The sequence below is a fragment of the Moschus berezovskii genome, chromosome 20, assembly GCF_049115385.1.
Source record: "Moschus berezovskii isolate FMDL1 chromosome 20, NW_MosBer_1.0, whole genome shotgun sequence".
In the NCBI taxonomy this organism is placed as follows: domain Eukaryota; kingdom Metazoa; phylum Chordata; class Mammalia; order Artiodactyla; family Moschidae; genus Moschus; species Moschus berezovskii.
The window spans coordinates 20,396,004-20,410,111 of record NC_142479.1 but is presented as its reverse complement, the minus strand read 5'-3'; the positions used below and the strand labels follow the sequence as shown (position 1 = coordinate 20,410,111).

Below are 14,108 nucleotides of genomic sequence, written 5' to 3'. Positions count from 1 at the left end.
CCCAGGAAGGTGATTAATGACATTTGACGTGAACTCTGACCTCCCCCAGCAAGAACAGAGGGAGAAGACGGAGCTGCTGAGACAGGAGGGGGCTCCTGCCAAGCCTGATTGATTCCTGGAGGCTTTGACTCTGAGGGGGAGAAGGGGGTGCCAGAGGTGGCCCGGGCACTCTTGCTCCCTGTTCCTGGGCTCCGGCGGGCACCCTAGCCTAGCAGCTTTCACACTGATCATCTCTCCCGTGGCCCAGACTTTTCACTGCCCCTATAACACTGCGTCTCACAAGCAATTCCCCACGAAGCCTTGACCAACTTCCGCTGACCTGTCTTCCCTGACTCGTGAGGTCATTTTGATCTGTCCCCGACCCAGGTGCCATGAATCAAACCAAGGAGGATTTTTGTTTTTGATTCCTGCTCTATTTTTAAAAAGAATGCTTATTTTTAACTTTATTTATTTGGCTATTCTGGATTCTAGTTGCCATGTGCAAACTCTTAGCGGCAGCATGTGTGATCTAGTTCCTGAACCCGGGCCCCTGCTTTGGGAGCTCGGAGTCTTAGCCACTGGACCACCAAGGAAGGCCCAAGGAGGTTTTAAAGCAGGACCTGGGAGCCTTCCTCAGGCTTTCTACTCTACCTTCTGTGCCCCTGATGGGCACAGAGTGGCTTAGAGCTGCCAGGCTGACAGTGAGGAAGTCAAGTCTTCTCTAACCGGCAGGGAACAGCTGAGATACCCCATGATAGGAGCCAGAAGGACAGGGGTGCCATGTGAGGTGGGCGCCCACCTGGCCCCCAGGGCCTGGAAGGAGACGTCCCGCTTGGCTCTGACAGTGTGACCGTGGCATTTGGTGGGGTCTTCTCTTCTCAGCCCTCCAGGCTCAATTTCCGTGTCTCCTTCCCTTGAGAGCGTGGCCATAGGAGAGCCTGAAGTGGTTCCTTCTGGCTGTTGGCCTTTTCTGGCTGCGCTGCTACCCCGGCTACCAAGTACTTAGGAGCAGCCGCCCCAAGTCGTGATCCTATGGAGGGAGACCATTTGGTGCCTAGGCCTCGGTGGTAATCACGACCAAACAGCCAAGAGAAGTGTCAATCGTGAGGTCAGTTGAGGGAGTGTTGGGTCAGTGACTTCTCATCGGATGGCGTGTGTCTGCCCGGAGGTGCGAGTGGGACCTGAAAACCGATAAAAGCTGGCTCTTCCTGGGAGGCAGCCCTCGCTGTTGGTAGCCTGAAAACAGGGGTTGGTAAAAGCTGGCTCTTCCTGGGAGGCAGCCCTCGCTGTTGGTAGCCTGAAAACAGGGGTTGGTTGGAGAGAGGAACGCCCTGAGACCATTGGGATTGGGAGCCAGACACACTGGGACCCGCAATTGGAGACAGGCAAGGCAGGATTTCAGCACAGCTTTTACCCTATGGCAACATGCTTCAAGATCCCTGGAGGCCTTCTGTGTGTTGGACTCGGCTTTTAGAACCTCAGCTGATGACAGCGTTCTCAGCCATCCAGGGGAGGGTCGGGTCGGCGGGTGGCCGGCCAGTGGGTCAGCGTCAGCCAGGCTAACATAGGCCACACCGCGGAAGTGATGCCCATGTTTGAATACTGTATGGCATTTGGGCTTTATCTGACAAATGTGAGTGGGAGATGGACAGAAGGAAGGTTCTGCTATGAGATTTATCCACCTACTTCAACCGGTTCAAAGGTGAGCCTTGGGTAGCACCTCTGGGCTCTCAGACTGAAAGAGATTGTGTGTGCAGGGCCCCTGGGCCTGCCACGAGGAAGAACTACATTAACAGTGGGAATCAGTATTTTATTTATCAATTATTATTAATAACGTGGTGCTTCCAGGATAATCATTTGACAGTGTGTTCTGCTGCAAAGAAGAATTCAGGAAAAAAAAAAGTACTCTTAGGAGAAAGTGCAATTAGAAATTTTATAATTTCTTTGTTGCCTGAGAAAAGATCTCCCACAGACCATGAAGACTAGAGTTCAGTTTTTGCCTGTTGGACTCTCACCGGGGTTTTGAGTACTTCATGATGTCAAGAAGTCGGGGGCTACCTGGAATATAAAAGGCCAGCTGAAGCAGAGCTTCTCCGGGGAAGGGGGAGGGGATGGGGGTGCCTGGGCCTCCCCTCTTCTCTACTCCTGGGCCAGCCGCCGTGCAACGTGCTGTCTGACATGTGCACCTTCATGGAGGGTACAGATGCTGCCCCGGAGGTACAGGGTCAGCAATGCTGGCCTTCACTCTCCCTAACTGCCCAGCCTACCAAGCTGACTCCTGACCACCAAGGATTCCCTCCCCCACCCCGTCACCACTTGGCTCTTTAGTTAAACAGAGGCCAGTAAATCTGACCAAAGCATTCCACTAAAGCAAGATGAGAGAGAAAGGAGAAAAATCGCAGGCGGGGAGAAGACTGTTTTATTTTTCAAGCAATAAAAAGAAGCAGCAGTGATGTGGCTTAAGTTTCAAATTCTTATCCAGAAGTTTCTAAGGGTCTGGTATCAGGGAGTCTCAGGTTAGCTCTTAAACTTCAACAGTCGTCAGGATCTTCTGGAGGGCTTGTTAAAACACAGACTGCTGGGCCCCACCTCCCAGGGAGTGTGAGTCAGAAGGTCTGGGTGTGGCCTGAGAATCTACATGTCTAACCAGTGCCCAAGGATGCTCATTTCTGCCCATCTGAAGACCACACTTTGAGAAACACGGATGAGCTAGCTTGGTGGAAAGCGTCAGAATGATTTGGGTGCTCTTGTTAAAAACACCAATTTCTAGGCCCTTTGTAACAGTCATAATATGTTTGGTTGCAGTTCACAGAATACCAAAGAGCAGTTGTTTGAGCAACAAAAGCATTTAATAACATACCAATTAGACTCGAGTCAGGTGCTCAAAGTCAGGTACTGACTTTGGAGTCAGATACAAAACTCAAATTTGAGTTTGGAGATATGATTCAGTGATGTTACAAGAAGTGGAAGTTCCTCTTATGTAATTGCTCTTCCATAACTGAATTTTCATGCTTAGGTTTGTGGCCTCATGATTGCTGAATGGCTGCCACAGCTCCAGACATCATGTCCTCATACAGCTTTGACAAAGGTAGCTGGGGCAGCTGTCTCCCCCAACCCCCGTTTGTCTCTTTTAGATGTGTCTTTCCATAACACGTTCTTTTACAACTCACTGGTGTGCAGTGGGTCACAGGTCCACCTGAAATAAAGCATTTCTAACAGGAAATGGAATTACCTTACCTGGGGCTGGTGGCTGGTGGTGGCTTACCTTCCTCGAGCATGTTACTGCCTGATCAAAAGGAAGGAAGGAGTGTTATTGGGCAGAGACTAACAGTGCCTCCCCCAACTAGGGTGACCTGTCACAGATTTCCTGGGATCATCCTGTTTCAAAACCAAAGACTCACATTTCAGAGCAAATCAAGAGGATTGGTCACCCTCCTTGAAAGCTCCAGTTTCCAAGAACTTCTGAATTAGAATCTCTTGAGAGTGAAATTCAGACTTCAAAAATGATTTTTAGCACTCTCCCAGGATAATTATTATATTTGCGAAAGTTTGAGAGCCACTGATTTCCATGAAACCCAAACGGGGACTCAAGGTTGACGTAATTCCCAGGTAATCTCCGAGCAGGAGTAGATCCGGATGAAGGGATGTGGGTGTGACTTGAGACTGGGAACCTTTACAGGGTCACACTGAACCTCAAGCCAAGGGCCTGGGACCTTCACATTCCACCCCCAACCTGCTCCTGTCCCCACCACAAGAAGGGACCATCTCACTTAGAGGCCCCTGCTCTGTGTGGACTTGAACCCTACCACTTCTTTTAGGCTGGACTGGCTAGGCTGTGTCCACATGTGAATCCCAAGTTCTTAGGACACAAACTGCATCTTAGTCTTCTTCTGTCCTGGGCATCTGGCACCATAGGGGCTCATTTTAAATTGTTTGATAAATGTGCATACACGGATGAACAAGTGAATGAATGGGGATACTGCACTCTTGAATAATAAACTCTGGCCCCTAGACCAGAAAATACAACCCTTCAGACAGCCCAGTGCCCAGAGCCTAGAGACCTCCTCACTGCAAAACTGAGTGGTCAGGACCCCGGTGGGTGTGAGGGCGGGGCCAAACTCTTCCGGGTGACGGCACCCCGCCTCGCTGGCCCTGGCTTGCGGTGTGTGTCCCCACCGCGCAGGGTGCTGGTACCTTTCCGGTGGTTTGAGCTCATTACTCATCATTAGGAGTCCTGGTGTCTAGAGTTTTCCAGGTGATCAAAGCTTCTCTGTCTGGAGCAGGCGGGCAGGCCCTGGTGTCTGTCACCAGTAATCCCATGGCCTCGCCAGGCAGACGGTTAAGTAACCCAGGAAGGAGGGGATTTGGTTTTTTAAGCTCACATAATTCAGCCTGACACCCCGACACGGAGGCAGCAGTTCTGTGCGCTGCGGGTGCGTCCTGGGTTGGAGGGTGCAGTGCGGGGAGGGGGGTTGATTTGAAGCAGTGGGCTCCCTCCCCGCCCACTGCTCCCTTGGGGAGGGCTGAGTGTGGGAGGAGGAGGAGAGCTGCTGCCCCTCCTGCAGCCCGGTCTGCTCACCTGAGACTCGCCTGCAGACGGCGACCCTGCCCCTGCCCTCCAGAATGGAGCTCCCACCAGGGCTCTTGGGGGTCCCGGTCTCTGGTTGGACTCAGGGTCCCACTGGCCTCTCCAAACCCGTCCACACTCCCCACAGTCTATGTCATTGTACAGAAAATGTGTCACAGTCCTGAACCCCGGAGTCAGGCTGCAGCCACCATATTTGTGCAGATTCTGACATTTTGGTAAATATCACAAATTCCTTCAGTGATGGGGGTGGGGGAGGGGAGAGAAGGGCGTGCTTAAAATAACAGCATTTTCCGACTTTAAAAACAGGTTGGGATTCAAAATTTGGGGCCTCCAATTTTTTCTGACTTGACCTTTGTGCGCAAAAAAGTTTCACTCCTCCCTGCCCTAAATAGCACAAACCATGCTTCCTGTCAACACAGAAGACAACGTGAACAGACCCGAGGAGCTCCTTAGTCTGAGGAATGGAAACGGACTTTGCTAAAGAGTTTATCTAAATGTCCGGGTCCCAGCTTCAAGTGAGTCCTTTAAGAAGATGAACGCTGAGAATGGGGATAGACTATTCCAACCGGGGTGATGCTCCTGGGGTTGCCGTCTTGGCCCCGGGAACTCTGTAACGTTCTTTTTCTCGTACGTGTCCTGCCCCAGCTAAATTCTGAGCACGGTGGAGGGGTGGACGGTTCAAGGCAGACAGCACGACTCCCGATGGGCCTTGGAGGGCCCGCCTGGCACAGTGCTAACCTCCAGGGCTGGAGAGGGGCCAGCCCCACCCGCAGGACCCTCTGGCGGTGCTGTCTTCAGGGCCACACCCACCAGGATGTTTTACATATTTTAATTAAAGTGCCACCCTGGGCTGGCAGGGCCTCTGACGGCTGGCTCTAGTCCGAGCAGCAGGGCGGCAGTGGCGTGAGACACGGAGTCCAGCACGTGCCCTGGGTTTGGCTCCCACCCCTGGGAGCGGCGCCCCTCGGGTTCCAAGAGGGGAGGCGAACTCAGCAGGCAGTGGGCAGGTGGCCCGCACACCCAGGGGTGGCCAGGGCGAGGCTCAGGGGTTGGGGGAGAGTCTGGGGAGGAAAGCGCCCCGGACAGTTATAGCAGACCGGCTGGCTGGTGGGCTGTGGCGGCCAATTCTTGCACACAGACCCGTGGACACACTCCTTATCAGTGTCAAATTATGACAAATGGTGACGGGGAAAAGTTGCTGGGTGGCAGCTGCCGCCTCTCGGAGAGGAGCAGGTATTTTTAGCACTGCGCCTTGGGCTCTGGCTCTGGGTTAATTAATCATGGTGAACAGCAGTGAGTCTGGTTCCTGATCTTGGTCCCACCCGTGTTCCAGCCTTGTCCCCATTGCCCAGACTGAAATACCAGCCGCAAGGTAGCAGTCATGCATGGCCAGAGGAGCCCTTGACAGCCTCCCAGGGCCCTGGGGACACCTTCCCATGTCTGCCCTTGGCTGGCGCCCTGTACCTCCCAGCAGGACTGTGCCCAGCCCCAGTGGCGCCCACCCTGGAAACCCTAATACATGCTGCTCCAGAGCCCCTGCCACACCGGTCACATCTGATCCTCAGGTCTGGGGCCTGCATCTCCGCAGGGTTGATATCCCACTTTGTCTTCCCATTTTCCTGGGACGCTGCCGAAATAGACCAGGGGCAGGGAAACCCTACCGATGCTGGCCCAGGGAGGCCTTGCCAGGAGATGTCAGAGTCCCTTCCTCTTGACTCTGTGAAGGGGACCAGTAGCTTTGCCCTCTTGCTTTCCAGGGGTTTCTGGGAAGAAGTTCTGAAGCAAGCACAGGTCTGTACTGTAAAGCTTCTAGGAGGAGAGCACTCAGAGTGCGTCACGCCGAGTCGGCTGAGGGCTCCCTGAAGGCTCAGGGGCGCCTGGGCCTGTGGTCTTCTGCTGACAGAGTGAGCATTCGCTCCCGACCTCCGCCGAGGCTCGCGTGGAAACACGGTCCTCCCCACCAGCTCTGTGCACAGAGAGATGAACTGAGATTGCGTGAAAAAGCACCAGGGAAGTTGAACAACTGCTGTCCTTTCTTAACCGTTACTACTTTTGTTTCATAGCACTGGTTATGACTTCTACCACTCCCAGTGGGAGACAGAGAGGCAGAGCATCAAAGTCAGAGAGAAAGACAAACAGAAAAACACTCGAGCCAGAAGACAGACACATATTTCCTGTCACTGAGTCAAGAACCTGCTATGTGCCTGACCTGCACGCACACCCCCTAATTAATGCACCAGGAGACCACAGGCTGTTTCATCATCTCCCCAGGCCCCCATCTGGGTCTTGTTGTTGTTCTGTCGCTTGACTCTTTGTGACCCCATGGACAGCAGCACGCTGGGTTTCCCTGTCCTTCACTCTCTTCTGGAGCTTGCTCAAACTCATGTCCATTGAGTCGGTGATGCTATCCAATTATCACATCGTCTGTCGTCCCCTTCTCCTGCCTTCAATCTTTCCCAGCACCAGGGTCTTTTCCAACAAGTCAATTCCTCGCATCAGGTGACCAAAGTTCTTCAGCTTCAGCATCAGTCCTTCCAATGAATATTCAGGGCTGATTTCCTTTAGGATGGACTGGTTTGATCTCCTTGCTGTCCAAGGGATTCTCAAGAGTCTTCTCCAGCTGGAGATCAAACCAGTCCATCCAAAAGGAAATCAACCCTGAATATTCCTTGGAAGAACTGATGCTGAAGCTGAAGCTCCAGTACTTTGGCCACCTGATGCAAAGAGCCGACTCATTAGAAAACACCCTGATGCTGGGAGAGACTGAAGGCAGGAGGAGAAGAGTGTGACAGAGGGTGAGATGGCTGGATGGCATCACCGACTCACTGGACATGAGTTTGGGTGAACTCCGGCAGGTGCTGATGGACAGGGAGGCCTGGCAAGCTGCAGTCCACGGGGTCTCAGAGAGTCAGAGAGCAACTGGACGACAACCAGCAGCACGATTTGAAGGCACCAGCTCTTCGGCGTTCAGCCTTCTTTATTGTCCAGCTTCCACAGCCATACACGACTACTGGAAAACCATAGCTTTGACTAGACAGACCTTTGTAGACACAGTAATGTCTCTGGGTCTTAGGCAGCAAATATGGGAAGTGCTGTTTCCGCTCAAGCCAGTAGGTGTCATCATGTCAGAGGGAAAACTAGGGGAGTTGCAGGATTTGGCGAACCTCTCTGAGCAGAAATCCTGTTTCATCTCATTTCTGAGTGCCATTACGCGCAGCTGCACCAGGCAGGGCACATGGGTGAGAAATGTGCTGTCTGTGTCCTCCGGGAATTTACTGCGCCATCAGGGGCCTGGAGGGACAAGGTCACAGAACGAGGGGGCTGGAAAAGTCTAAAGGAAGGACCGAGTGGATCACATTACATCAGAGGGAACAGGTTCAGAGAGCAGGGCTGCATGACCTACGGTCACAGAGCAATTCCAGACTCCAGATCGCCAGGCTCCTAGAGCAGGGCTCTTTCTTCTATACACTGTGTATCAATAACTGGTGCTGCCTGATCCTGAGACTCAAAATTCCCCCTTCGGTTAGCCATGAACCTCCCTACCACCGCCTCCAATACCTACTGCCAGACTCTTCAGGGATCCATCTTCCTCCTGGAGAAGGCCCATGCCCTCCCACAGGTCCTGCGGTGCAGGAGCTGTCTCGCACACACGCACTCATGAAGGATCCCTGCACGCATCTCTTTCAAGAGACGTCATGCTGGTAGCTTGAACCAGTCTCGTCAGCAACAGCTATAAATTAGAGTTTTTTGTTTTGTTTTTTCCTCCCAGAGAGCACCCGCCCGCTAACCTGCCCACCACTGAATTAGTATCCCCACTTTATAGATGAGGAAACTGAGGCCCAGGGGGATGAGGCAACACACAAAGATATGCAGCTTACTGTCGGTGGTGAAGCTGAGACCCCCAACCCAGGGGGTACGATGCTGGAGCATGCAGAGATGGTAGTGCTGATAGGACTCAGAGTCGCCTGGACGTGGAGGGTGCGGGCTTCTCAAGTGGGCACTGATGAAGGGCTGCCCTGGGCTAGTCTCATCGACCTGATGGCAGCGCTGGAACAGGAACCATTTTGGGTGAAACGATCTTAGTCCAGCTTTGGGTGGGTCGAATTTGAAGCAGGCTGTTGGAAAGAAGGAGAGGCCAGGTGAGAAGTCTGGGCAAGAGACTGAAGTCTGCGAGACGGAGGGCTCTTCTTGACCAAACCAGTTTCCTTTCTTACAGTCGACAGGTCAGAAGCGGGAGGTTCATCTGTCTGTATGTTTTTCCTCGTCTTTGTCTGCAGTCAGGCAGGATCTGGCAGGGCAGGGAGAGAGGGACTTGCACCCTGGCTCCTGCGCGTTCCCTGGTCCATGTGCACAGTGAGTGCACGAAAGGGACTTGCTGGATGAATGAATGAGTGACCAAGTTTATCCTGCATCAGCTCTGCTGAGGAACAGCCATCAAAACCTGAATATGCCTCTAAGATTACCAGGAATTCTGGCATCATTATAGGAGTATGGATTTGGAATCAGAAATTATTTTTCTAGAGATTATCATATTGCTAATTGCTAAGTCACTTCAGTCGTGTCCGACTCTGTGCGACCCCACTGACGGCAGCCCACCAGGCTCCCCCGTCCCTGGGATTCTCCAGGCAAGAACACTGGAGTGGGTTGCCATTTCCTTCTCCAATGTGTGAAAGTGAAGTCGCTCAGCTGTGTCTGACTCTTAGCGACCCCACGGACTTCAGCCTACCAGACTCCTCCATCCATGGGATTTTCTAGGCAAGAGTATTGGAGTGGCTTGCCATTGCCTTCTCTGAGAGATTATCATATTAAGTGAAGTAAATCAGAGAAGGACAGGTATCACATGACATCACTTGTATGTGGAATTTAAGGACTTCCCTTAGACGGTAAAGAATCTGCCCGCAAGGCAGGAGACTCAGATTCGATCCCTGGGTTAGGAAGATCCCCTGGAGAAGGTAAGGGCAACCCACTTCAGTATTCTTGCCTAGAGAAGTCTATGGACAGAGGAGCCTGGTGGGCTACAGCCCATGAGGTCACAAAAAGTAGGACACAACTGAGCGACTAACACACACACACACACACACAAGTGGAATCTAAAAAAGGATACAAATGATCTTATTTACAGAACAGTAATAGAATCACAGACACAGAAAACAAGCTTATGGTTAGCACAGGCGATGGTGGGGAGAGAGGAGATAAATTAAGAGCTTGGGATTAACACGTACACACTGTAAAATATAAAACAGGAAAACAATAAGGACCTACTGTGCAGCACAAGGAACCATGTTCAAAATCTCATAATCACCTATTATAACGGAAAAGAATCTGAAAAAAATATGTATAGCTGAATCACTTTGCTCCACACCTGAAATTAACATAAAATAATCGTACTTCAATTTTAAAAATTACCTTTTTTTTTTTTTAGCATTTTAGGGCCAGAAGTGAGATTAAGTATCATCTCTTGCAAAGTCTTTGCTTCACTAGTGAAGCCCAGAGACCCTTTTGAGACCACCCAGGTCCCTTGCTGTGTAGGAGACTACCCAGCCTGGCCTTGTTCCAGTCAGCTAACTTTACTGCTCCGGGCCTCCGTGTGTCCCAGGACAAGACAAGGAGAGATGGAGCTCCGGTTCCGGAAGGGCAATGAGTTGATGAGAATCCGTATCTCCGGGGGCACAACTAAATACTTCTTGGGTAGATGAGCAAAGCCGAGGATAACCAAGCCAGGAGGCTGCAATATGCAAATGAGTGGGTTGCGGCATTCCCCCTGATTGGCTAGAGGGGCCCTGATGTCACAATAGGTGGGGCTTCTCCATTCCAAAGGATTGTGTCTCCAGCCAAAAAAATAAGAAAGAAAGAAAAAATTTCACTGACCTGGCTAGACCCTAGCTCCCTCTCTTTGTCCAGACGGAGGCGGCACTATGGAGCCCCTCTATCAGTCCGGTTCCATCCTTATGAAGGTGAACACCCTGCAAGGGAAGAAGATGGTGGAGAGCGGCCTCCAGTCTGGGGACTTCTCGCTGCCCCCGTCGTGGTCCTCCAGCCTCCTGCCGCCGGCCGACCTAGAGATCCTGCAGCAGAAGGTGGCCGGGATGCAGCGAGAGCTGGAGGACTTCAAGAAGGAGGCGCTCAGGGCCATCCGCTACCTGGAGGACGCCTTCTGCGAGATGAACGGGGCCCTGGCGCAGCAGGGGGCGCAGGCGGCCCGCGTGAAGCAGCGGCTGCGGGAGGAGGAGGACCGGGGCGTCGTAAGAAACAAGGTCCTCACCTTCCTGCTGCCCCGGGAGAAGCAGCTCCGGGAGCACTGCAGGCGGCTGGAGTTCCTGCTGCTGGGCCGGGGCCGCGGCCCCCCGAGAACCCCCGGGAAGGTCCAGGCCAACTGAGGCGCCTCCGCGAGAGCCGCCCGCTGGAAGACGCCTTCAGCTAGGACACACCCCGAGTCCTGGTCCGTTTGCTCCCCCCACCCCCTCTCTGCGGCTTTCCTTCTGCCTAAACAACACCTTGCTGAGAGGCGAAAAGACCCCTTACGTTCTTTCGGTGAAGCTCTGTCTATCCAGCAGCACCCAGGAAAGAGGCGCCCCAACCCAAAGTCGCTGGAAGACACCTGTAACTCCCCCTCCTTAACGGTTTTCCTTTCTGTAATGGGACGATTGCTCAAATATATAACATGTTTTTTTTAACCTTCTTAAACTGATTGTGTCAAACAGATGTAACTTCTTTTAATGACTGCAGGCTCCTTGGCTTGTTACTTCACACAGGGTCTGCCGAGAGGGGTCGATCGTCCTCCCGAGCACTAAGTGGCCTCAGGTTACTTCTGTGGTTCTTATCCTCCCCTAGCCGGATTTCCCACCTGCTTTCATGGTCAGACCGTCCTGTGGCCCTTTGCTGCCTTTGCCCACCTCTGCTCCCTCTCCATTTGGTCTGCAGCTGGGCCTGCGGGATCCACAAAGGGAATTAAGCTCCAGTAATGCGAAGAGTTGACTCACTGGAAAAGACTCTGATGCTGGGAGGGATTGGGGGCAGGAGGAGAAGGGGACGACAGAGAATGAGATGGCTGGATGGCCTCTCACTCGATGGAGGTGGGTTTGAGTGAACTCCAGGAGTTGGTGATGGACAGGGGGGCCTGGCGTGCTGTGATTCATGGGGTCGCAGAGAGTTGAACACGACTGAGCAACTGAACTGAACTGAACTGAAAGCTGGGGTCAGATGAGCTCAGCACTAGGGATGAGGCAACACCCAGAAGGTGGGGCCATAAAGCCCTGAAGCTGATTTTCCCGTCTGACCCGTGGAGCTGGAATTGCTATGAAGCCCCGCTGTTCATCAGGCGATATACCCTGATACACAGCATCCCACTTACTCTGATAGCAGTGGTAATGCTAGTCGCTCAGTAGTGTCCAACTCTTTGTGACCCCATGGACTGTAGCCCACCGAACTCCTCTGTCTGTAGGAATCTCCAGGCAAGAATACTGGAGTGGGTTGATGTTCCCTTCTCCAGAGGATCTTCCTGACCCAGGGACTGAATCACTTGCATTGTAGGCAGATTCTTTACCATCTGAACTACAGGGAAGTACAGACTCCTGTAGGCCCTGTTAGAAGCAAGTGCTGTTGCCCTAACTGTGCAGGGTGGGAAGCTGACCCCAGGAAGATAAGTCCTTCCCCCAAGGCTCCGGCCTTGAAAGTTCAAGGTCACCTGAGCTCATCTGCTGTCCTGCTGCCCCCCTGGGAATCAGACCAGGCGGTCATGGACCTGCTCTTCTGGAGGGTTGAGATTGTCACATCAGTCAATTGGGTGCTCCTTCGCTGTAACTGTGACTTTTATTTCCAATAAGTCTTTCTGTTTCATCCAGTCCCATTTTCTCTCTGGTCCCCCAAAACTCGGCCATGTGGAGGGATTCTCCCCTAAAGAGCAGAGGGAGTGCCTGATGGCCAGATCAGCCCTTGAGCAGAGTGGGTCTGTCTTCCCAGCTCAAAACCTGCAGCCCGGGCCGTGTCCACTGACAGCCCAGCTCAGCTCCCACCTCCCTCCTTTCTTCCATAGAATCTCTCCAAATAAGGTTTGAAGATCTGCAACACCCAGGCTGGTCTTCAGGAAAGGACCCCATGCCTGATCCATTCTTCATGGTGACATCATCTATCAGCCATGTACCCTGAAGGGCTGCAAGCCTGTACTAACTTTAGTTTCCACTTTGGGAGGTGTCCCTGCAGGGGTAACAACAATGTTAAAGCCAGTAAAGTTGCTGCCTGTACTGCTAATTTATGGTTACCGAGAATATGATCTAGTCAGGGCGCCAGGCTTGGCCCTCTGAAGGCGGGTATAACCTTCACCTTAGGGTTTTGAGAAAACCAAAGCAGAGAGAGGCTCAGTAACTCGCCCAAGGTCACACAGCTGGTAACTGATAGAGTTAACATGTGAACCGAGGAGTTCCGATGCCAGAGGCTGTGCTTTTCTCCATGTATTATTTTTGGAGGCTACGCTTCTTGAATGGATAAAATATGAGTGTACTGCAGTTGGTGAGGCAAGAAGGATTGAACGGTTTTGGCAGTGGGGTGTGGGGGGACCCCTGTGCCCTTCAGCCTTGTAGGGGATGTGCGCGTGTGGGTGTGTGTGTTTACAAATGTATTTGAGAAGGAGAACTTGATTGGACAACCATGAGAAGAGATTTAAACAATCAGCTGCCCTGTGCAGAGGAAAGTGGATCTAATGTAACTCCCGTGGAAAAGGGTCTGAGGCCCCTGCATGTTCAGCTTGTAATCAGCCTGCTCAGAAATGACGGTGATCACGGGGATCCTAAGACGTGGCGAGGTGCTGCCCGTGACTGATGTCCACCAGACCACACCTGGGAGGGTCTGTGCTTAGTTCTAGCCCAGTGTTTCAGAGGGTCGTAGACAGCCTGGAGTGCCCCCTCAGGAAATCCTGAGGAGTAGGTGTGATCGAAGGACCTGGGGACCTTGGCTGAGGAGGTTCATGGGGATACCTGATCATGCCCTTCTAAACACAGGAAGGCCCGACTGTATCCAGGGCTTGAGGGGCTGTGAAATGTCGCCTCTCTGTCTCTGCCTCCATTAGGAACCAGTTGACGGGTAGACCCAGGAGCCAGGCAAATGGAGATCACCTTTGTTGCTGATAAAGCTGTTGAAGAAGGCGGTTTACATATGTGAAATAGATCGCCAGTCCAAGTTCGATGCATGAGACAGGGCGCTCAGGGCCGGTGCACTGGGACGACCCTGAGGGGTGGGTGGGAGAGGGGCTCAGGATGGGGGACACATGTACACCCGTGGCTGATTCATGTCAAGGTATGGCAAAACCACTACACTACTGTAAAGTGATTAGCCTCCAATTAAAATAAATAAATCAATTAAAAAAAAAAAAGAAGGCGGTTTAGACCCTGTAAGCCAGGTGAGCTGGCTGAGACCTTAGCCCTGAACCTGACATGGTCTCCAGGCACAGGTGTATGCAGACATGGACACCTTCCTACTTCCATAAACTGGACAGTGTGGCTTCTCTACGGAGGAATGACTCAAGGGAGGAAGGGGAGAGCTATGCAGC

The 14,108-nt window shown here is 52.5% G+C and overlaps 1 protein-coding gene across 1 annotated transcript; it reads left to right on the top strand.

Annotated features, from left to right (window-relative positions):
- The first annotated feature begins 10,299 nt into the window (after nucleotides 1-10,299).
- CCDC182 (coiled-coil domain containing 182) lies at nucleotides 10,300-10,944 on the top strand. The gene has a single exon (XM_055395489.2). It carries the CDS (start codon nucleotides 10,483-10,485, stop codon nucleotides 10,942-10,944), a length of 462 nt encoding a protein of 153 aa, XP_055251464.2. The 5' UTR covers nucleotides 10,300-10,482.
- Nucleotides 10,945-14,108: the final 3,164 nt, after the last annotated feature.